The following is a 25,368-nucleotide window of genomic DNA, read 5'->3' as shown; positions in this document are numbered from 1 at the left end:
GAAGGCAAGGTAATGGCAGTGGAATTTCTCATCAAAAGATTCTACATGAAAATGCTGTTAATGCAGTCAGAAATGATCCCACTGGGCTTTAAAGCCAAAACTCACTAAAGTTTATTAAGAATACCAAATCCCCAAAGAAAGTCAGGACTTTTTTTTTTTACAGACAACATGGATAGAAAAAAGACATTCATTTAAGCCAAGTGTTTAAATAAATTTAGTTTTCAAAGTAATCATGGTTTTTAACATTGGCTTAAACATTTAAAAGGTTATTTTTTAAAAATTGGAGTTACTTCTAAAAATTATCATACACATTTGAGAGAAATTGTTTAACCATTCTGTATCTCATTTCCTCATTGTAAAATGTAGAAAAACTTGACAGGTTTCTTTAAGAATTAAGATAAAAGAAAAACATAGGGTACTTGATATCTAATAAACAAGCAAATAAAATGTTATTATTAGCCAAGAAATATTAATACTCATTCCCTTTGCTACAGGCATTTCTGTCACATACACACAAAAGGAGAAGTATATATTGTGCCTTGTCCTGCTTTGGTCATCTCTAGACACGACCTAGAAATACTGACACTCTTTGGTCTGTCCTGAGTTGAAGGTTCGGCCCCCAGAGGAGGATCAGTCTCCTCCTTCAGGGCGATGGAGTCGGCTAGGGGACACCTAGGCTGACGGCGGTAACAAGGGCACGCTGTCCAGCCCTCAGCAGCAGGTTTTACTGGGCCCTGACGACAGACTCCTCAGGCGGTGGGATGTTCCTTAGGAACCGAGGAGAGTTTGGGTTGCCTTGTGCACAGGACCCAGAGCTCAGTAACACAAACACACACACTAACAAGACCTTTGATTCTGGTAGTAAAATTAACAAGAGTAATTAATGCTCATCAGTTAAAGCAGCTACCTCTTTCCATTCTAACATTCCCTTGAGCAGGCTGGCCGTGCAGTGAGTGGCAAAGGGTGATGCTGAGATCTGACTAAAGAGAAGTTGACTTGGGCTTACAGTAAGATTTGGGCTTAGTGGGATGTATGTATGTCATTTTGGACAACCTGGCAGTTTGGGTTGGTCACACGGTGGTGACTTCTGTGATGTCGAAAGCTATGCCATCAGTATTTCAGGTGCCCACGGTGGACAGCTTTCTGGACTTAAAAAGGCCTAGTGACTTCCTTCTGAAAACCAGCCAACACCAATCTGTGGGTCACAACAGAACAGTGCGCAATGAACTGCTGGAAAATGAACACCCTAGACTGGAAGGCGGTGCACAGCAGCTGCGACAACAGACTTACACTCACCAATGACCCGGGACTGCAAATCAGCCGGCAACGACAAAAGTAGACCCGGCAAATTGATACAAAAGCTGCCAGAGCTAACTCACTGGCAACTAACACAACTAACAACTTCATGTCGGTCACAGTCATTTTCCAATCAACTAAAGTTCGTGTTTGTGCCTGTATGCGATAGTTTCCTTCCAGTGGGCCTACCAAAATATGTAAGGTTTAAATCAAAACTCCCTGCCATCGAGTCAACACCGACTCGTAGTGACCCTATTGGACAGGGCAAAACTGTCCCTGTGGGCTTAAACCTGAGACTCATAACTCTTTACGGGAGTAGAAAGCCTCCTCTTTCTGCTGGAGTGGCTGGTGGTTTTGCACTGCCCCCAGGGCTTTGGACTCGGCTGGACTTGGATCTGCTCATGCTCGGGAGAGATGCTCACCTCACTCTCTGTCTGCCGCGGCCTATTTTCCAGATCTCTTCTTGTGAATTAAATTGCCACCAATTATTTTAATAAAGCCAAACTTGTACCTTAAGCCTATGCTATGCCAAACAAAATGCCAGTCCTTGAGTAACAAGTTCAAGTGTCTGTCCTTCATGGAGCTGACACTTAAGTGTAGGAAACTGACCATAAACAAATAAACCACCCCACTATTTACTTTCAGATGGAGACCAGGGCTATGAAGGACATGAAGCAAAGGTCAGGGAGTGATGGGAGGTGAGGGAGATGGTGCGTTACTGGAGTGACAAGGAAGGCCTTGGCAAACCTCTGACGTCCCCACTGAGACCTGAAGGGAGGCAGCCAGGTGTCCTTGGGAGCAAAAGGCACTCATGTGGAGAAGCAGCTAGTGCGGAAACCCACAAAGGAGCCTAGTGGCCTCTCCCAGCAGCAGGAAGCCAGTGTGCACGAGCAAAGGGTTGGGATGGGAGGAAACAGTCAGAGGTAAGAAAGAATAGGTTCACTGTGATGTTGCATATGAAATGTGATTCAGAAGTTGCTGGTGAATGCACAATTTCGTTTTCATTTTAAGAGACTGTCTGGGAGCTCTCTGCAGAAAGGACGAGCAGAGGCAGAAATGGGAAGGAAGCAGTCACTATGGTCCTGACCAGGGATGGTGATGTGTTAGACTGTGGCGGCGGGAGGAGAGCATGCAACAATTCAAGATCTGCTGTGACATTAGAGCCAATGTGGGTGATTCCTAGATGTCTACTAGAGCAGTTGGGTAAAAAGTAGTTCCAACGTATAATATAGGAAAGATTAGAAGGGAAGTGGTTTGGAAAAAGACCAAGAATCCTGCTAACTAACTAAAGCTTGAGCTCCTATGATATTTCTAAGTGACGCTAGATAGTTTTAAATGAGTCTGGGAAGAAAATGCAGAGGGAGATGTCATTTGGGGACCTTTCAACATAATGCTGTTGTTGTTAGGTGCTGTCAAGGTGCTTCCAACCTATAGAGGCCTGCTAAGCCACGGAGTGGAACACCGTCCGCCCTGCACCAGCCTCCCCACTGTGCTTCAGTTCAAGTCCACTGCTGCAGGCCTGGCGTCAATCTATCTCATGGTGGGCCTTCCTCTATTTCACCAAGCATGCTGTCCTTCTCTAGGAACTGGTCTCCAAAGGACATGAGACGAACTCGCCATCCTTCCCGTGAAGCAGCACTCTGGCTGCACTTCTTCCAACAGACAAGGGAAGGAGGAGGATCAGTGTAGACACAGGACAAAACGGGGCCCCAGGTCACTACTCCATTGACAACAGTGGCTCTCAAATGGGGTCTGTTTGCCTCCAGGGTTTGGAGACACTTGGTTGTCAAAAGAGAAGCTCCTAGTATTTTCTGGGGCAAGGTTAAGAAAACTGCTGGAACCTCTAATTCAAGGGCAAGTGCCATCCCTGCCCAAACAAGCAATCATCTGGCTTAAAGAAGGGGAAGGAAGGAAGAGAGGGGTGTTCAATTCTGCAATGACATAACCTATTATGAGCAGATGCATAGGCAGACACACGGGCTGAAGGAGTGTGGGAGCATGAGTGGATATAGATATAGATTTGATATGGAGTTGTAGGTGGGTATTTACCTTTGCTGCAACTATGTCCATGCATATGATGTGGAGCATACAGGGGCAGAGTTATTAAAATTTCTTAGACAAAACACCTTAAGGAATGAGTCACTGGACCTGGAAACCTAGGAGCATAGTTTTGGGGACACCAAGGTTAACTGGCATAGTATAGTTCACCAAGAAAATGTTCTAAATCCTACTTTGATGAATCACAGTAGTTGCGGGTTAGAAGCTTGTGAGGGACGAGCTAAGGTGAAACTATTGCTCTCCAAATTTTGAGAAAGAAGAGTGATGAAACTTGAAGACAGACGGATTAGTCCAGTGGACAAATTAAAAAAAAATCTTTATCTATGTATTTTTTTCAAAGGACAAATCTTAATGAACCATGTCAACATCATTCTCCATGCCCCTGAGACCAGAAGAACTAGATGGAGCTTGGATGTCACTGGCAGCTGCTCTGAAATAAATAGAAAGTCCTGTATAGATGGGGTGAAAAATATAGAGTGAAACTCTTCTTGATCATAAACTGGCCAGGCTTAATGGCTGCACAGAGTTTGGTGGAATCCCTCAAACTATTGCCTGCAGCTGCAGTCACCCCTGTAGCTCCATTTCCAGCCAAATTTAGTAGTCTGGTCTCTAAAGAGCCCTGGTGGTGTAGTGGTTACAAGGTGGGCTCGGCAGTTCACAACCACTAGCTGCTTCCTGGGAGAAAAACAGCACTGTCTACTTCTATAAAGAGTTACAGTTTCAGAAGCCCACAGGTCTACCCTTTCCGAACTGTCCACGGAGTCAGCATCGACTCAATGGCAATTGTGTTTTTTAATGTAAGGACTATTAATACAAGTCAGGGATGCATTTGTTAGAATAATCAACCATTTGAGATCTAAGGGCAGCATTTGCCTGCTTAGATGAGGAGCAGGACAGGCAGTGGGGCTGGAATGAGTGATATCACACGGTGGGGATTGCAAGCAAAGAGATGAAGGACATTGTCTGAATAACAATCAGATGGATGTACACCTGTTTCTCTGCTTTGTAAACTTTCACCCAGTTCACATTAAAAAGTCAAAAAGTGAGAGAGAACAATGTTGCTGTAGCTGAGAGATAATGAGGCAGGAAAGGGAACTTTATAAACTATGCCCAATGATTGAGACCATGAGGGTTGAGACAAGCCCTTGGATTTAGCAATGTGGAGGCTGGTGAGGGAGTTTGTTTATTGTGCCAACCTGGCCGATAAACACATGTGGGGTTAACTGAAGGGCAGAGGGATAAATGGCTCAGTGAGCCTCGCCTTTCTAGTTCTCAGGTCTCTTTGTGATGATTGGACCAGGATAGCCAGTTCCCTGCTTCAACTGGCAAAGCTCACTTCCTGCAAGACATGTCCGAGGAGAAGCCACATGGACCTGCCCCGATGCAGCCCTGGGTGCTGGAGCAGCCACGTGGAGACCCCTGCCAGCAGAGAGGCGTACACGTTCACTGACTTGGCTTTCCTCCTACAGTCGGCATCATAGTGTATGTTTTGTGAGATGGAGGAGGACTTTGTGGATTGGTGTTGGACATTATGGGTTAATGTTGGACTTGTGGGTTTGAGCAACATTGGCTTGGGATATTTTCTTGATGTGCACTTAACCTTTATGTAAGACTCTCTCTTATACATGAGTTCCTGTGGATTTGTTTCTCTAAAGGACCCAGACTCACACAGCTGGTGAACCCAAAGAGCACAGTGCTGAGGAAAACCTGACTGGAACTGGTGCCAGGGAGAAAAGCATGCGAGGAAGAAGGGTGAAAAGGCAGCTTCTTGGAGGGCAGCGCTACAGAGTCACAGAGAATGGAGCCAGAGTCGGGGTGATGGGGTCAAGGAAGTGTGCTTGTTTGTGGGTGTGGTGTTGTTGTTAGTAAATGGGAGGTCTTAGCGCATATTTGTACTTTGGGGAACTTGACCCAATGAGAGACTGATGACACAGGACACAGGGTAACTGCAGGAGTCAACGCTCCAGTTAGACAAGGCAGGATGTAGGAACACACCAAAGACGAAAACTTGTTCCGCAACAGGCTTACCCATCGATGTAAAAAACCCATTCTCCAATACTAATGAGCTTGCCTTACAGGTGTGACATTTCGGACTCTCTCATTGCTGGGTCATAGCAAAAGCAGCGAGGTGTACACATCTCTGGTCCCTCTTAGCTACAGCTAGCCCAGTGAGTGGCTGCAATGCTGTTAGCACTTGGTTGGATAAGTATATGAAGACATGGGGAAATTTTATAATAAACTTGAAAATCAAAGGTTTTTTTTTTTTTTTAAACTTTACTATTTATTTATTTATTTTTCTTCTTTTACATTTTATTAGGGACTCATACAACTCTTACCACAATCCATACATATACATACATCAATTGTATAAAGCACATCCATACATTCCCTGCCCCAATCATTCTCAAGGCATTTGCTCTAAAAATCAAAGGTTTTTACAGCATAACCTTCATATGAAAAATAAAATCTTTCTCTACCTTGAGGGGGTTTCAGACTTTTGTGGAAAATTGTGAAAGATAACGGGATTTTCCTAAAACCTTTTTGAACGCCCTTGTATAGGAATTACATTGTATACATGCTCTGAATGGCCTGCGTGGCAATTACAGTAGTGAATCATTTGGACTGAAATCAAAGATAATCTGCATTCTCTGGGGAATACAGATACAAAACAGTGTCATTTTGAATCCCAACACAGAGCTCTTACCATTTGATGGCTAGGCTTCAACGGCTGATGACATGTATAGCATGGAAGAGACATTCATTAAGGATAGGAATTAGGGGGAGAAATTGTTAAAAATCCAAGGAACAAAAATAATGGCAAATAGTGCAAAAGGGCTTCTAGTTCACTTTCTCCCCACATTATAACCTGCATTTCCGTCTCCTCGGCCCACCTTGCTTTGCTAATTCTTTTCCTCCAATGAATCTGGCAAATGGGTCGTACCTAAAGCGTCTGATGTTGGGGCAGAATTACTCTTTCTTCCTACTGCACATGCGGCACAGCATCAAGTTCAGAATGCTCTCAAGGGCCCGACAGTCCCCCAACTTCTCATGGAGAAGTCTAGCTAAAACCACAAGACTCTCCATTGCCTTTCACCTGCTTTCTCAATCTTTCATTCTTTTGATTTCCTTTTTTTTCCAAGTTAATTTCCCACAAATTTATTAAAGGGAAAAAAAAGTCATTACTGGTGGCTATTTCCCCTTTACAGGGTCACTATCAGTCAGAATGGACTCCATGGCAGTGGAATTTCTTACACACCTCACTCAAAACAACAAGCAAACACACACCATGGAAACAACCCACACCAGATTTATGTGGACAGGACTACGTTTTGAAGAGAAGTTATGTCATTTTTCATTTTTCTATCAAGACCACTGGGAATCAGTGAATAGATTAACCTTAGTTTGCAGTTTGAGTTAACAAAGAATTATTTTCTTCTTTCTGCTCTTTCTGAAGCACCCAGCGGAGATCAGAAGAGAAGCAGACGTCATGTGTTCTTGGGATGGGAACTGGGTTACTGCTCTCTTGAAAGTACTCTGCTGCTCTCTTCCCTAGATTATCTTAGTTTCCCACAACCACCAGATGCCCACAATGCCGTCTTTCCTGCTTCCTTTTTTACCACGTCCTTATTCATCTCGTCTGCTCTTAGTCCAGGCACGATCCCTTTCCCCTGCATCCTGTGGAAGTCCACTTTAACTGGAGAACTCCTTCCTTCGCACTTTCCTGCCACCATCTTTCCTTTTCTATATACTCCTTCATCTCCAGTTTTAAACAGCTTCTTCCCTGAGGATCTGTCTCGCTGAATTCACAGCTAGACAACAGAAGCCTTTTCCGACTCTAGCGGTGCAGCTGCATGGTTAGAATAAGTGTGTTCTGGATGACTTACTATGGAGGGATCAGGAGAGGAAGAGTTACATCCTCTTCTAAGACACATACAGTCAGCAGTTCGCCGCCTCTCTCGTTTCTGATGCATATTCTTTATTGGCGCCCACCCCTCCTCCCAATTATTTACCTTCTTGTCTTAAAAATGATTTCATGGAAATGTTTTTCTTAGATGATATGTTAATTCATGAGGAACTTAAAATTTTTCTTTAAGTTCCATCTAACAAAACTTTATAAAACAATTTTACCTTTAGCCGGTGTACAAATCTATTAATTTCCCCCCTATTTTTTGAGGATTAACTTGCTTAGAAACTGAGGGGAGTATGAAAGTAAAGATCTACAACTAGTAAGCTTGGTTATGAAGCTTACTAGTTTCTAAAAATGGTGATCCTGTCACCGATTCTAAAACTGGTGATCCTGTCATATTACAGAAATAATTCAAATGCCTTAATTCTGCTCACTTTTAACTTCAAGGAAATAAGTGAAAAGATTCATGAAATTACTAATATGTAGCTTCTTAGCAGATTTATAAGGTACTCCTCTCCTACATTACAAGACATGCCCTAGTTTTACACTAGTGTACTTAAACTACTGTGGCCTTTTAAACCTTCATAGGCAAAGCAAAGCAGTTTATATGAACTCTTCCACTAGCGGAATCACTGAGTTACAAATTAGCTACTAGTGCAGTGTTGATTGTCTCTAATGGCAAGTCTTTCATCTCTATGTTCCCCAGCTTACTTTGCAGTAGTTGAGTCTTGCCGATGGAAAAGGGCAACCACAGGTGACAAGGACAAAGGAGAGGCAGTCAAGGGATGTCTTTGTGGTGATCTCAGGGAAAGATCTGCCAGGAGCAAGCAGGACACACACACACACACACACACACACACACACACACACACACACACACACACACATTCATTCCAGCTTTGAAAAATTCACCAAGACCCACTAAAACTGGTTTCAGAGGAATATGTGATAAATGGTTCTTTTCTAAATTAAAAAGAAACTGAGAATAGAAAAATGAATCCTTCAAAAGTATTTGCTGAAAATTAATGAACACATGTAATATTCATGACCCTGTTAGGCCTTTATTAAAAACAAAACAAAACTGTGGTAGATTCTGAACTTGCTTTGAATTTCCCTGTTTGAATCAGGTAATTACCCATTCTTCCTCTTGCTCCCCTCTCAGTATTAGTCACGACTCACTTCACTCCCCCGTCATACCTCTTTCAATAACTAAACACTGCTATCCTCCAGGCGCTCGTTTGCTTTCAGGCTTCTGGGGCACACATGGGCAGTAACTGTGTCTGGGGTCTTGCCATCTGAGATACAACTACTGGTCTGTAGTCACACAGGACAAAAACAGACGGAAGAAAATCAAAGGCTCAAAGAAGAAACTGTTCTCTGGGACTAACAGCCCACATGGGCCACGACTTCTGACCGGGGACCAGAAGAGCCAGCTGGTGTCTTAGTACCATTATCGGACTGTTCTGAGCAGGGATACAATCGAAGGTGCTGGAAGAAAACAGACCCAACTCAAACTCCTAAAAAGGCCGATTCTATTATCAGCCAAATAAAAGATGGCTTTATAAATTAAACAGTATCCCACGAGCAATGCGCTTCCGTTAACAACTGGCGGACAAAGCAGAGGTGTGAAGGCCAGGCGCGGAAGAGGCTGGCTCAGTGGGAACAGAGCAGAATGGACAGGAAGAGAACACTGACACGTTACAGCGCTCGCACTGATGGCACTCACCAGTCTGTGTGCAATTGTGAGGGGTATGATCTGTGGTATCAATTCTTAACGGAAACACAATAAAATGTGACTAAGTAAAAAAGAACAGTGTCTGGGAAGAAGAAAGCATTCTTCATGTCTAGTGTTGAACTCTTAATTCAAGGAGACAAGGGAGAACTGGCGTCAAAGGAGAGAGGGGCCTGAAAGCATGGTGACTTGAGAGAAGCTTCGGGAAAGAGAGGCACAAACACTCTACAGAGGAACACAGCAATTGCTGGGAACTGAAACCAAACAGAGCTTTTCTGGGAGGCTCGCAGGGAGAGTTTTTTTTGGGTTGGGGGGCAGAGGATCAGAAAAAACGGGCAGGTTGCAGTCATTAACGTGATAGGTGAGCGGTCACAGGAAGCAGGGACGCTGCTAGGCCTGCCTGCGTCCATCTGCACTCTCGGCACTGCACTTGGGGCTTTACCCTCATGCCATTCAAGCCTCACAGCAAAGCTGTGCGCAGAAGTTACCCTGCTCACTCTGCAGGAGAGGCTGCTAACGGACTCCAGTCGCTCAGAGGATCAGTGCAGGCTCCAATTATGACTGACTCCTGGGTGCTTCCTTTTCACTATGCCTGGTACCAGTGGCTTAATTCTACTGACAGTTAATTTTGAGTGGTATATCAATATTATGATTAATTGGTGATTTAAATCTGATGATATATTTCTTTTTTTCTTTCTTTAATCTAATGATGTTTCTTAGTGTTAAAACTGGCAGAGTTTTTTTTAACTCACATGGTAAAGAAGTTAACGATTTATAACCTGAAGTTAAACAAAAACCCAGAATTTGCCATTCCATTGAGTTTTGTACTTTTGTATGAAGCAAGCTCAAGATTTGGTTGTTTAAAGTCAGTAATAATTAGAAACAAATTCTCAACGTGAAGAAAATACGTATTTATAACAGATGAGGATATGTACCAATAGGGTGTCATGAAAATATTTTTGAACATTTAAAATATAACAAGTCACAATGCTAAGGATAAAAGGGATTTAAAATCATAAAGTTTGTAAAATGTATAAAACCAAAGAATGGCAGAATATATTCGTATGACAGATATAATTCTATCTGGGTACAGGGAGAACTGACTATTTACTTACTCCCTAATTTTCCTGTATATTCCAAATTTACCAAAATGGACACATATTAATTTTAAAATTAGAAAGTATTTGTAGCTAGCAAAAACTCCTCAAACACACTCTAGCTTCCTTTTTATCCAATGATTTTTCCTTTTTCTAAACTCTCTTCCCCTCTTCGTTTTGCCTACTTCCCACTTGATGTTTCAGGTAGAAGTGGGCTCATTCACACAGATTTGAGGGCGTTTCAAAATGTTCGTGGAAAAATTCCATTCCCTTTTCATTTCATTTTTCCATGACCCCTTTGAAGCCGCCTCCATACATTTGGATCAAGAAAAACTCAATACAAGGTAGTTATTATTTGGAAAGTGCTGTAACCATCATGTGACATAAACCAGAAACAAGTTTTTGTTCAAATCAGGCTATGTCTTTAAAAGTGATCTGGTACTAATATTTATGTTTCTACTGCACATCCTAAAGGAACCTGCACAGCTAGACTCCTTCTATAATGGAAACCCCTTTCCTCCTTTGCTCTTGAGCATAATATGCTACTCGATTACTCAAGTCTTTTCTGATTCCTCCTAAGACTCAAAGCTCCCTGACCAGCTCACATGCCCAGAGCCTAGCACAGGATGTGGTTGCTCCGCAGTAAAAGTTGGTTTTCCTGATAGTGCTTCATATTCTTCCGTTGGCAAGTCTTGTATCTCTGAGTCCCTAAACATATTTTGCAATAGTTAAGTATTGTCAATGGGAGCGGAACTACAGAGGACAAGCGATTCTAGTCCAGCAGATACCACTGCTGTCAGTGCCTTCTTCCTAACCCACAGAGCTAACACTGGAACAAAACGTAATTTGGTCAAGAGTCTCTCGAGATATTAGAACTCCAATCAGGATCAAGTGTAACAAGCAATGTACTCTGTAGCCCTCTTTCCTAAGTTCACATTCAGAAATGAGGTCCTCCTGAACAGTCACTTACAGCATCCTTACAACTGCTTGTTGTAAGAATACGCCAGTACTTCCTAAAAAAAAAAATCAATAGATCTATGTGTCTATATTTATAGGTCAAGTATTAAGGTGGCGGAAGGACCTTGGGCCTCTACTCAAACACTCCCTCAATGCATGAATACCTTCTTTTATTAAATTGGAACTCTATGATACTCACTCTCCCGACACAACGGCTGGAGCCAAAGTGGGTGAACAAGTAAATGTGGTGAAGAAAGCTGATGGTGCCCGGCTATCAAAAGAGATAGTGACTGGGGTCTTAAAGGCTTGAAGATAAACAAGCGGCCATCTAGCTCAGAAGCAACAAAGTCCACATGGAAGTGATCGAGTGGTCCCAGGGGGATCAGTTACCAGGCATCAAAGAACAAAAAATCATATCATTGACTGCACACCTCCATGATAGGATCGCTGAAGACAAATGGGTGCATAAGCAAATGTGGTGAAGAAAGCTGATGGTGCCCGGCTATCAAAAGAGATAGTGTCTGGGGTCTTAAAGGCTTGAAGGTGAACAAGCGGCCATCTAGCTCAGAAGCAAACAAGCCCACATGGAAGAAGCACACCGGCCAGTGCGATCACGAGGTGCCAAGGGACCAGGTATAAGGCATCATGCAAAAAAAACAACAACGATATAAGTGTGTGTATATATGTGTATATGTATATGTATATATATACCGTATTAAATGAAGGGGGAAGTGCAGAGTGGAGACCCAAGGCCCAAGTGTCGGCCAATGGAGAGCCCCTCATAGAGGCGTTTAGGAGAGGAGATGGGTTAATTAGGGTGCGAGGTAGTACCGATGGGGAACACAGCTTTCCCCCAGATCCTGGATGCTTCCTCCCCCCAACTACCATGATCCGAATTCTACCTTGCAGGCCTGGATAGGACACAGGCTGTACACTGGTGCATATGAGGGCTGGAGGTACAGGGAATCCAGGGTGGATGATACCTTCAGGACCAAGGGTGTGAGGGACGATGCTGGGAGAGTGGAGGGCGAGTGGGTTGGAAGGGGGGAACTGATTGCAAGGATCCACATGTGACCTCTTCCCTGGGAGAGGGACAGCAGAGAAGCGGGGAAGGGAGACTCCGGATAGGGCAAGATATGACAAAATAACGATGTATAAATTACCAAGGGCACATGAGGGAGGGGGGAAAGGGGAGGGAGGGGAAAAAAAAAGAGGACCTGATGCAAGGGGCTTAAGTGGAGAGCAAATGCTTTGAGAATGATTGGGGCAGGGAATCTATGGATGTGCTTTATACAATTGATGTATGTATATGTATGGATGGTGATAAGAGTTGTATGGGTCCCTAATAAAATGTAAAAAAAGAAAAGAGGAGAAAAAAATGATTAGGGCAGGGACTGTACAGATGTGCTTTATACAATTGATGTATGTATATGTATGAACTGTGATAAGAATTGTATGAGCCCCTAATAAATTGTTAAAATTAAAAAAAAAAACTTCAAAAAAAAAAAACCCCTGAAACTTCTTCTCTCTCTCATTAAACTCACTTGGATCACGAAAAAAAAAAAATCATGAAATTAAAAGGAAGCAAACATTAAACCTTCATCTCTGATCTGAAAAGTGGAGCTAATAGGATTATTGTGAGCATCAATGAGGAGTACTCTATAGCAATGAACACACTAGAAAGCACTAAATTGAAGGTAACCATCATGAAAACACAAGTTTCCGGTGAAGAGCCTGGGAGAGGAGTGGGGAAAGCACGGGCATATCCGTGTGCAAGTTAATTCTGGAGAGCAAAACGATTTCATAATTCGAGTTTCATATTTAGATTACATTGGATCACTTTTCTTTTTTAATGTTTACTTGTGAGGAATATTAGTTATGTATTTAACAAAAAGAACCCTTAACAATTGCATTTTAGTTGAACATCTGCAATTTAACATTTTAAACCAACTTTTATTTTCTTCAAAAATTTACCAAAAACAAATAGAACAAAAGTATTGACAGAGATTAAAAAGCAACAACTCAACACTGTTTGTCCTACCTGGCCATTTCCAAGCAGAGAGATATCTTTCCCTATTAGAAAATAGGATCCAAAAAAGAAAATGAAGGCATGGCTGAAGCCGAGCATGGTCCAGTAAAGAAATGTTTTAATGCTTAGATGGCAATTTTTACTAATGTCTCTGTAAGTTAAAGAGAGAGAGAGAGGAATACATTAGGAGTCATACTTGTTCTTTACCTGTTAACTACTATAATTTGATCATTGAAAAAACAAGATAGGTTTTTAATTTACAATTGCTTGAAAACATCAGAAAGGATAAACCCAAATTTACAAATCACTGTGCATAATAATACTGCATATTCAGGTCACAAAACATATTTCCTCCTTTAATAAAGAGCTATGACAGAGACCTAACAGCTCAGTCAGGCTGTGAAGTGGATTTATCTGTTTCACATTCTTCCATACACAGTAAGTGCCTCTGCTGTCACGGACTCGTAGGGGAGCCACGAGTTAGGGCCAGCACTGAGGCTCTTTCTCAGACTTCACTTCCAAAACCTAGTGCGGACAGAGCAAGTCTGCCAATCTTGGGTAAAGCCCAGCCTATAGTCACAGGAAGTTACTGGCATTTTGGAGCCTTCCCCTAAGAGTAGAAGTCAGCTTAGTATGGGAACCATTAGTTGGTCTTGAGGCACAGAGCCCAGATCACAAAACATGATTATTTACTCTGGGGATGCAGGAGTAACCCACTGTCGTTTCCAGCTCCTAGCGATCCCGTGGGGCACAACAGGACTGCCCACCGGGTTTCCAGAGCTGAATTCTTTATGGAAGCAGACTGCCACCTCTTTCTCCCACAGAGCGGCTGGTGGGTTCGAACCTCCGGCCTTTGGTTAGCGGCCTAGCACTTAGTCTCTGCACCACTCGTGCTCCTTTTGCACCGATTACCAAGCACTTTCCTTAGTATTTTTCTAAGACATGAGTGAAAACTAACATATTTACTTATGCTAAGGCATTTAAAAACTAATAACTGTTGAATATATTAGTTGTAACAAAAATGTTATGAACATTACCGATAGAGAGTGGGCTTGCTCTGTAACACATGAGGGTCTATATGCTGTTCCAAAAGACTATACATCAGAACAGGCAGAGACGTGAAACAAATATTGTACAAAGTCAGGTACACGCTGTCATACAGGGTCTAGAAAGAGGAATCAGAGGTATTTGGAGATTTAAAGTTATGTGTCACTATTACACTTTTGCACATCGTCACAAAGCAGCATAGTAAAATAAGCCGAAAATGACAGCTTTTCAATTTATACCAAAACGCATTTTAGCAATTCCAATTTGTATTTTACATAGATGTAAACATATAATATTCCTAGATTTACATTCTTTGTGAGAAGTGGAATATTTGGCTATAAAGATATTTTTATAATTATAGTAAATTTGACTTACATTTCATGCTTCTCCACAATTTGATCTCCCAGATGCAATTTTACACACATCCTAGACTTTTTATTCTTCCATCTGATATGCTACAGAGAGCTTTCCTTCACGGTTTTGTTCCCCAAACTAAGTCCTACACTTCCTCTGAGATGCTGACAAGCCTCCCTTCTTTGACCTTCTCCATGGGAGCACAAGTCCTGGATGACAATTTCCCTCTCTAAACATTCATCTGTACCACCGTCAGGATGAACTGCTTCCTACTCCGCTCTGGTTTCTATTAATACTGTCTCCCACATTATACCACAACGTCTCTGAAAAACCTAATCCAAATAGGTTAGGTTCCCCTGTCATATGCTCATATAGTTTTCTTTATTCTATCACAGTAAGCAAACACCATTATTAGAAAGAAACACCTAGGCAGATCATGGGAATTTACTGTTACAGATTATAAACAGGAAAAAAGTGCTCAAGCATTACAAACAACTTATGAAAAAACCTAAATAAAACAACCAACGAAGCGTCTGATTTTTTTTCAACAAATTAGGACCAATGTCTTGGCCAATTTGAGCTACACAATGTGGTATGTGAAAAGAGCGCTCAAGCAGTCAGAGCCAATGGGTTCAAGTCAAGGCTTAGTTATTAAATTTGCTATGCAATCTTAGCAAAGTTATCTGTTCTCTGTGGGTTTGTTTTCTTAGCTATTACATAAGACAGTAGAGTGGGAATAGCACATATGTGACAGGTACAACTCAGGACCCATGCAGTGTCCGTTGTCCACCAAATAAGGAGGCAATTCTGACTCACAGTGACTCTACCCTAGAAGACAGAGTAGAGCCTCCCAGCAGGGTTTCTAAGCTTGTGAAACTTTCTGGGAGCAGAGGACACATCTCCCTCTTGTGGCGGAGCCGGTGAGTCTGAAGCACTGACTTGCTGGTTAGTTGTCAAGAGCATGAATTACTGCCCTAGCTTTTGCAGACAGGATTTCAGTCCTGGGCTCTTCTTGCTTTGGCTGCTGGGAGGCGTCTGCTCAGCCTTAAAGACAAAGCTACATCCCCATTGGGTCACCTTGACCTGACAGGAGTGCAGGGAGAGGTGGGCTCTGTTTCTTTCGGTCTATTCTGCTGTTGTGCTCCCAGGGCTCCTGTGCTGCTTCCAACCACTGCTAATCCATTAGAGTCCTTCCAACCACGGCTAATCCATTAGAGCCCTTCCAACCACTGCTAATCCATTAGAGCCCTCCCAACCACTGCTAATCCATTAGAGCCCTTCCAACCACTGCTAATCCATTAGAGCCCTTCCAACCACTGCTAATCCATTAGAGTCCTTCCAACCACTGCTAATCCATTAGAGCCCTTCCAACCACTGCTAATCCATTAGAGCCCTTCCAACCACTGCTAATCCATTAGAGCCCTTCCAACCACTGCTAATCCATTAGAGTCCTTCCAACCACTGCTAATCCATTAGAGCCCTTCCAACCACTGCTAATCCATTAGAGCCCTTCCAACCACTGCTAATCCATTAGAGCCCTTCCAACCACTGCTAATCCATTAGAGCCCTTCCAACCACTGCTAATCCATTAGAGCCCTTCCAACCACTGCTAATCCATTAGAGCCCTTCCAACCACTGCTAATCCATTAGACCCCTTCCAACCACGGCTAATCCATTAGAGCCCCTCCAACCACGGCTAATCCATTAGAGCCCCTCCAACCACTGCTAATCCATTAGAGCCCCTCCAACCACGGCTAATCCATTAGAGCCCCTCCAACCACGGCTAATCCATTAGAGCCCCTCCAACCACTGCTAATCCATTAGAGCCCTTCCAACCACTGCTAATCCATTAGAGCCCCTCCAACCACGGCTAATCCATTAGAGCCCCTCCAACCACGGCTAATCCATTAGAGCCCCTCCAACCACGGCTAATCCATTAGAGCCCCTCCAACCACGGCTAATCCATTAGAGCCCCTCCAACCACTGCTAATCCATTAGAGCCCCTCCAACCACTGCTAATCCATTAGAGCCCCTCCAACCACTGCTAATCCATTAGAGCCCCTCCAACCACTGCTAATCCATTAGAGCCCCTCCAACCACTGCTAATCCATTAGAGCCCCTCCAACCACTGCTAATCCATTAGAGCCCCTCCAACCACTGCTAATCCATTAGAGCCCCTCCAACCACTGCTAATCCATTAGAGCCCCTCCAACCACTGCTAATCCATTAGAGCCCCTCCAACCACTGCTAATCCATTAGAGCCCCTCCAACCACTGCTAATCCATTAGAGCCCTTCCAACCACTGCTAATCCATTAGCGCACTTTCACTTTAGCTTAACTGGCTTCAGAATCCTTTCACTATCCCACGCCAGGTGACCCCTAACTATTATTTACGGCTAGTTTAGGTCATTCCTGTATGCCACTCCTGAACTCAAGCAGTAAGATACCTTCCAGTGTGCAAAGCCCGTAGCCCTCCAACAGTTCATGGACCTGGCTTGATAAGGATTCCGTATAAAGAAGGATCACACATTAGCTGAACCAAGTTAAACTCCCTCATATGTTTGAAAGAGATAATTATTTTTTAAATCCAAGCTTAAAACCCATTTTATCATCAATATTTGAAATCCAGAATAAATAGTATGAATACTATAATGATTAAATATAAATTAATCAGTAAAGTTTTGTGTAGCGATAGGACTAATAAAAATGGAAAAAGTCCTCCAAGCATTTATCAAAACTAAACACACATGCTTCATTTTGAAAGGGCAAAACACAAACTTCTATTTACTTACCTGCTGAGAAAACAAACAGTAGAACTGATATAAAAATTGGGGTGTGATAAAACACACATTCTGAAAAACAAGAATAAGTGGGAAATAATTAAAATATTTAGGCCTAAGAGACATTTCTAAAAAGTAATTAGTTGGACTTGACTTGAAGACCCTCCACATGACGGTGGGACATAGCTGCAGCAGTGGCTTCCATCATAAGATGTGAGCGGGCGCAAGCCCGGCATGCGCTGCTCTACCGTCCGTGGGCCGTGTGAGGCACAACTCACTCACCAACACCTAGCAGCAGCAGCAGCGCAGCTTTTAGTACAGCAATATTTTAAATAAACAAAGATAAAAGCCCTTTACTGAAGTCAATGTTTGACGAAGAATCCAGGAACAATATAAAATGTAGAGTGCATCCACAAAAAAAACCAAAAAACGGAAATTAAGACTTCCATTTTATTTTTTAAATGTATGAAAGCATTTTAAACAGCAGTGGGAAAACAGAAGGAGAATGTTCTTGGCGTCTATCATTGCAAAGCAACACATAACTTTGAATTTAAAGTCTCACAACCACGATTCAATACTTTTCACATATAGCACAGTAAGTCAGAAATACTTAAAACTTAAGACTAACAACGTAAGAATGCAAAAAAACCCCCCCCAAACATTTAAAGTATAACACATGGAACTAATAAGACTTCTTCCCATCTAAATAAATTCATACTGCAAGTAAAAACTAGAAGAAATTAGACAAGAACTGCCACCATTGTTTACCTGTAATTTACGGTTCACTTTTGCTTTTCCATGGGCTCGCCGTTACCACGTAACGGTAGGAATGCGGGCAACATGCAATGCTTTGGTACGCTAAATATTTGATAGCTAGCGGTTCTTTTTTTTAAATCTTTTTATTGGGGCTCATAAGGCTCTTATCACAATCTGTACATACATCAAATGAGCAAAGCACCCTTATACATTCGTTGCACTCGTCACTCTCATAATTCACCTTCCACTTGGGTTCCTGGAATCAGCTCGGTTTCCCTGTTTTTCCCCCCATCCCCCTCCCTCCCCGATCCCACCCCTGGTCCCTTGATAGTTTATAAATAATTATTATATCTTATCTTACACTCCCTGGCGTCTCTCCTCACCTGCCTCCCCCTTGCCAATCTCCCAGAGAGGAGGTTACACATAGATCTCCGAGATCGGTTCTCCCTTTCTACATGCCCTTCCCTCCTGGTGCCGCCACTCCCACCGCTGGTGTTGAGGGGTTCGTCTGTCCTAGATTCCCTGTGCCTCCAGATCCCCACTGCACCGCTGTACATCCTCTGGTACAACCAGGTCGCTAGCGGTTCTTAAACATGGGTTTCAAAAATCCTCACATTCTCCCAAAGGTCCAGAGACAGAGCGGTATTACAATATAGTTTATTTCTAATCCTCTGTATTTTATTTTATACATATAACAACTGCACTGAGGAGTGGGTAAGTTTCACTACACACCGAAAGTGTCATCCAAAGCAGGAGACTAGAGATCTCTGCTTGAAGCCATCACATTGGAATTAAACAAAAACTTAGTGCTAGGCTGAGAACAAATGACTTAAAAAGCAATACGCTGGAATAAAAATGTCTATTTTCAGGGTATATTTGGACAATTTGGCAAATTTATATACCTGTGCACCACTCTCACAATTAGAGAACTTTTCTATCAACCTAAAATATCGCCTTGCGTTCCTGTCCAGTCAATCCAATCACCTCCACCCTCAGACCCAAGAACCACTGATCTGCTTTCTGTCAATACAGAATAAATTAGAACAAATAATCAAATGTTACGTTTTACTGACAGAAAGTTTTAATGAACAAACTGTATTGTAGTAGTAACCCTCACATTTTAATAGTAATTACTTCTAGAATATCATGACAAAACTCACCTTATAAAAAAAATACTGTACAAGGGTTGCTATTCTAATATAGTAAAAATGGCCATGGACGAAGAGCAATTTGGAGAGGAATTTAAATCTGGCTATTGCATAGTCACTGTTTCTCGCAGCCTGTCTTCCTTCTTTACCCATGATGCCTACAATGGAAGAACAAGAAAAGTCAGCTTCCTGTTTGCTGTAGTGTAACTTCCATAATGTGTCTGCAAGTGTCTTAGATAAAAGTAGTTGGACCAGGACTTAAGAAGATTAAACCCTAATGTAATACCACCACCGCCACCACCCCCACCTCTGTTGCTGTTGAGTGAATTCTGATTCGCGGCAGAGGGGAACTACCCACGGGGTTCCCAAGGCTGTGCGTCTTGATGGAAGCCGGCTGACACCTTTCTCCAACAGAGCAGCTTGGGGTTCAAACTGCTGACTTTTCACTTAGCAGTTACGTGCTTCACCACTGTACCACCAAGGTTCCTATACAGCATAAAACCTCCACCAATTGCTGCCAAGTCGATTCTGACTCCCTCATGGTGACCTTGTAGGACTGGGCGGAACTACCCAAAAGAGTTTCTAAGGCTATCATGTTGTGATGCAAACTGCAGCATCTTTGTTCTGCAGCACGGCTGCTGCATTGGAAGCACTGACCTTTAGACAGAGCATTTAGCCCCTGTGCCACTTCATATAGCAGATGTTAAGAGCAATTTTCAGAGAATTAGGATAAAATGCAATTAATATAAAATTGCTACCCATAGTCCAGAGTCCAGCAGGTACATCAACATATTATACAAGTAAGCATAGATTACACCGCCATTGAGTCAATCCTGGCTCACATCACCCTGTAGGGGTTTCTCTTGGCTTTCCCAGACTTTCAAATCTTTAAGGAGGGACTGGTGGATCTGAATTGCTGACCTTGGGGCTCAATGTGTAGCCCATAGTGAACCCCGATGGACAGAATGTTACATAACAGTTCTAATGTCACTTTTCAATGAACACACAAAAAATATTGAGATTGAATACTTTAAACCTGGCAAATATGAACAAATGGTCTGATGTTTTAAAACTTTCATATATAAGTTAAAGTGTGCATTCTTAGAGAAAGTATACAGTGCTATCTGAAGTCAGTACATAGTTTTATCTGAAAGATGAATTTTTTATCAAGCGTTAGATAAATTTGGATTTTCAATCTGATTACAGCTTTCAAATATTTTGCAAAATGGTTATTTTAATTTTTTGTCATAGCAGGATAAAAACATACTAAGATAGCTGGAGAAAGTCATCAGTAATCCTAATGTTTAAGGATAAAACCACTCTTGTTGGTCTATGGCCTTTTATACGTCTCCCATGTGTGTATGTGAACCTAATATGCACACAGACATGCAAACTTGGGGTTGTTTGTTTTGTACTTACTTTAGTCATTAAACATTATGAATCGTGCTTTAGTATATGGATCTGAATGAAAATGTCTCTTTCTTAGAAGAAATCCTGGAAGCATAGTTGATGCAGGATAAAGGGACTTTTCCCCACAAACTTTTGGAAACCTTCTCAGACTGCTATGGTAAAGAGTGCACGTGGAATCCAATAGTGTAAACTACCGTGTGAGGACGCTTCGAGACGCCTAAAGTGGCACAAGGTGGAGGGACTGGCAGAGCTGAAACTCACTAAGGTGGTATTTACTTCCTTTCTATAGGGAAACTAAACAACAGGCCTAATTATGATAGTCTTCTGACAGGGACAAGTGGTGATGCATATCAATGTACATTAGTTTTTATTCACATATTTAAATACTGCAATTGACCTAAAGCAGGAACACCAAAACCACCAAATATTTATGTCCACTAAATAAATTCAGTGAGAAAGACACCAGTCACCTATGCCAACATGTGCTTCCTGTATCATGCTGACATCATTAGCGCCGTCACCAATAGCCAATGTGATGGGTTTCTCAGGTGAGATTTTTATCAGTCTTATTACCTGAAAGACATACAATTAATTAGTGCATCATGATGAAATTTCAGGTTTCTCACAGTAGTATAACATCAATGATATGAAATGACTGTAGTAGTAAAAGTGGCATAATTAAAGTATTTGATTTAATATTGGTATTCTGCAATAGGGTTCAATTATTGAGGGATGTCTCTTACGATTTTTGAATGTCTTTCCTGCATGTCATAGCTAAAAATGATCATCTTTATATTTTATAATAGGAAGCAAGAATCTTTTTGGACACAGCTTCCAGTTTAAAAAATGTAAATAATTTGTTCCTTATGAAATAATTATATTTAATTGAACTTTGTCATGCAATTTTTTTTCTCTGCCTCAAGATATTACTATTTTCACTTGTTATAGAGGTAGGAGTTTTCTTTTGTAATAAGCAAAATTAAAAACTTAAAAAGTAGTCAAGGTTACTCGGTTGAAGCAAAAGCAAGGTTTTGAGAATTCCAGGGAGTAATTTTATGAGCTACTGTGTTTTGAAGTTGGCAGATCTGAGTTCAAAACATAGTTCTGCTATTTCTTGGTCAAATGGGCTTAGTGAAAATATTCTCTAACTTTATTCCCCTCATTTGGGAACCAATGATAACCAACTATATCTACCTTAGTAGTTGTTGGTTGTTCAAATGAATTGAAATAATGCAAACAAAGAAGCTTAGCACAGTGCCCCTAGAACAGAGCAGGGATTTCGTACATAGTAGCTATTACTATTTAAATTATATGTGAGAATACTTAGTTCACATTTTTATTTTAACATTAAGCGAAGAACTATGAACTTTTAAAAACCAATTTTAGGTTTTAACCATTTACTACAAGGAAACTCAAGCAAAAAGAAGCTTGATGAGGGGGGTTTGATTAGTTCTTTAAATGTTAAATACAAGCTGATGACCTGAAATATAACCCCCATCTAATTTACAAGAAAAAAATTGAAAAAAAGGAAAAATGGAAGCTTGAAAGTGTGAACTAATTTTAGTGCTAAAGACACTTATGACCAATTACATAGAGAATGATGAGACACAGCAGCCGGGGAGAAAATACTATCTTGGTCAGGCTACTGTGAATTTGTATTCTTACTCTGCAAATTCCTTATTCACCAAATGCTCTCTCGGGGGTTTTATGTCACATTTTTAGCGATCTAGTGGCAGCACCTTAAAGCAAGTCACAGAGATGAGAGCTTCTTTGCTGGGAAGCGAACATGGGTTGTCTGTCATTTAAATAAGATTTTCAAGAAGGTCTGTTACTTAAAAAAAAAAAGAAAGAAAGAGTATGATCAACTCCTCTACATATTCTTACAGAAGCTAAACTTGGAGGTTTTTAAAAGTAATGACAAAATTAAGGTCAAATACTTCTCCTGATTTCATAAGACCATGGATTCAACTCTCCCCCTGCCCCTTAAATAATGGTGCACTAAATGAATCAAATTAAAAACAAACTCTTGTGGGGTTCAATTTGGGAAGATCAAATTATCTTATCTAATAGCAAAATACCAAGATTCAGTATCAAGAGTGGTTAAAGAGTGTTTGAAGGGAAAAAAGGAAAATGAGCTGATTCCAGGAACCCAAGTGGAAGGCGAATTTTGAGAATGACGAGGGTAACGAATGTATAAGGGTGCTTTACTCAATTGATGTATGTATGGATTGTGATCAGAGTTGTATGAGCCCCAATAAAATAATTTATTAAAAAAAAAAGAGTGTTTGAAAACCATCTTGTCAGACTATAAATGATTCTCCTGAGTTTGGTCTTCAGATAAAGCTAGAGAGAGTCACATACCTTGTCTGTGGCGGTCTCTACACTTCGACAGGACACATTCTAAAGCGTTTTGCATCTCTGGGGTCTACTCTAGCTTTCAAACATGTTTCTTACTCAGTCGTTCTCAGGAAAAGATTACAAAGATTTGAAATTCCGATTTGCTTTTACATGAAATATACATTATATTTGTATAGACTATCATATAAAGGAAGATAATATTTGATTAAATAAATGTGTGATAGCGAATGGACAAAATGCGGGGCTTAATAGAGAGGCAAAGGCGTGTGCTTGTAATCTACGTAAGGCATAGCTAGCCCCTTGTCGGCCTGTGGGCCAGTCACTTACTGGACCTGGGTCTCCTCACTGGTTCTGACAGTAGTCATAGTAATGGAAACAAGGAGCACTGTGAAGTAATTGTTCAGTAGTTTAAACACTTTTTGTTTCCATTTACTTATCTTTCTATGATGATTTACTTTAGAAGAGACCCTCAGTGTTATGCGAAGAAAATACATACATCAGCCATGATGAACTCAGAGCCGAGAATGGCATGCTTTCAGTTCTTCTCTCAAAAGTCTGTAGGGTCTACTTCTCTAGAGTTGAAGGGATTTGAAATATAAAACATGATATGAAAACGTAATGTGTGATCACTAGCTAAGAGACCTTTTAATGTTCCATTTACATCACTAAGGTTAATAGAATAGAAACATTGTGACTCAAAATCCACTGGTTGCTTCTTCACTCTTATTTTAAACAATACATTAAAAATCTACCTCAACAGAGGATGGTTTTATAGCTCATCTCAAAGCAATTTTTGTGTACTAAAATTTTTTAAATGACAGTTCTACAGATCTTATCAACTTCTATGGCTGGCTTATTTAGGTTCTATTCTCCAGTTGCCTTTTCTGTAAAGCTGAATGACCCAAATATTTTTATACAGCTAACGAACCATTAGATAAATTTCACATCTAAAGATCTTTCTGGAACCGCTTATCACCCACACATACTTTTGCTTTCTGCAGCGGTGCCATACGACAGCACAAGACAGCTGAGCAATTTCTGCAAACTTCCATAAATAATTTTTCATGCTCCCTGAGTGCAAGAGATAGGCTGGTCCCATCGACGACCAGGCCGTGCTGAATCACATGATCCTCTGTAATTCTGAAAGACAAATCAATTATATCCCCTGTAAGATACTTTCAAGGCAACTTATTTAGACTCATAAAGTCCACAAAGATTCTCAGTGATAGATTTACAGACTTTACCATATCAAGACCAATATGTCTGAGAACAAATTCAGTTTTATCATCTGAAAATTAGGAGTAATCAGAACTGAGAGTCACTGATACAATCAGTATAAAAGATGAGGTTAAACTGTATAATTAGGGGATATGCCAGATACAATAACTATATTTTTTAAACTCTGAATTGTAACACTCGGATAAAGGCTATTTTTATAAATTGTATGGACATCCTTAAAACATAGAAATATGCTTAGTTATGGATTTAGTAGATTCTGATTTAAGAAAATTGAATGACATCAAGAATTTTCAAAACGATTCATGAGTGAGATTATATACATATAAATGTGGAGAGAAATTACAATATCAGTATTGTCTCATTACTGAAGATGTGGGTGCTATAGAAAAGTATGGTGAAGAAATCAGATGGTGCCCAGCTATTAGAAATAATTGTACATGGGGTTTTGAAGGGTTTCTTTAAAACAAGCAGCCGCTACCAGTGAGGCGCCAGCTAAGTCCACATGGAAGAAGCACAGCAGCCTGTGTGAGCCCAGGATTGTAAATGATAAAATCCAAGATCAGAGGAATAGTGAAGTTTAAATTCTGAGCGCCTAGTTTGCAGAAGGCGATGATTGACAATGTGCAAAGACTCGGAGCTAGCTAGAAAACCACAAAGGAAGACCATGCTCAGCATCTTAAAACAGAAGAACTGAAGAAAACATTGAGGTCTCAAATTGCAATGTTATAGATTCTATGGGCAAAATATTGAAAATATTTTCAATTGAAAAAAACCCTTACAACTGGACCAATAGGTAACATGATACTAGTTGGAGAAAAGACTGAAATTATCTAGGAGTTTGTCTTGCTTGGATCTACAATCAATGCTCATGGTCAAGACACCAAACAACACAGTGCATTAAATACACCTGCTGCAACAAGACTTCTTTAAAGTGTTGACAAGCAAGAGTGATACTTTGAGGACTCAGGTCAGCCTGATGCAAACCATAGTATTTCTAGTCACTTCATATGCATATTCAAGTTGGACACGGAATAAGGAAGACGAAAAGGACTTGGTGGGTTTGAATTATGGTGCTGGTGAAGAAGACTAACAGCACTATGGGCAACAAGTCCCCTCAGAAGAACTGCCATGGATGGTGAGATTTTGTCTCAAGGACTTTGGGCATGTTACCGGCAGAGATCAGCCGGTGAAAAAGAACAT

At 41.2% G+C, this 25,368-nt stretch overlaps 1 protein-coding gene across 5 annotated transcripts in view; it reads right to left on the bottom strand.

Annotated features, from left to right (window-relative positions):
- ATP11B (ATPase phospholipid transporting 11B (putative)) overlaps window positions 1–25,368 on the bottom strand; it is a 124,740-nt gene that overhangs the window by 22,093 nt on the left and 77,279 nt on the right. For all 5 annotated transcript variants that reach the window (XM_075556092.1, XM_075556093.1, XM_075556094.1 and 2 more), the window contains 6 exons: window positions 23,916–24,069; window positions 21,042–21,144; window positions 19,174–19,319; window positions 17,270–17,329; window positions 14,114–14,241; window positions 13,089–13,227 (listed from right to left, as the gene is read on the bottom strand). In XM_075556092.1, the coding sequence (XP_075412207.1) occupies window positions 13,089–13,227; window positions 14,114–14,241; window positions 17,270–17,329; window positions 19,174–19,319; window positions 21,042–21,144; window positions 23,916–24,069 (730 nt within the window). The remainder of the gene's footprint in view (window positions 1–13,088; window positions 13,228–14,113; window positions 14,242–17,269; window positions 17,330–19,173; window positions 19,320–21,041; window positions 21,145–23,915; window positions 24,070–25,368) is intronic.

Source organism: Tenrec ecaudatus, chromosome 8, assembly GCF_050624435.1.
Source record: "Tenrec ecaudatus isolate mTenEca1 chromosome 8, mTenEca1.hap1, whole genome shotgun sequence".
NCBI lineage: Eukaryota > Metazoa > Chordata > Mammalia > Afrosoricida > Tenrecidae > Tenrec > Tenrec ecaudatus.
Note: the sequence above shows the minus strand (reverse complement) of the source record. Positions and strands in the feature narration are given on the sequence as shown.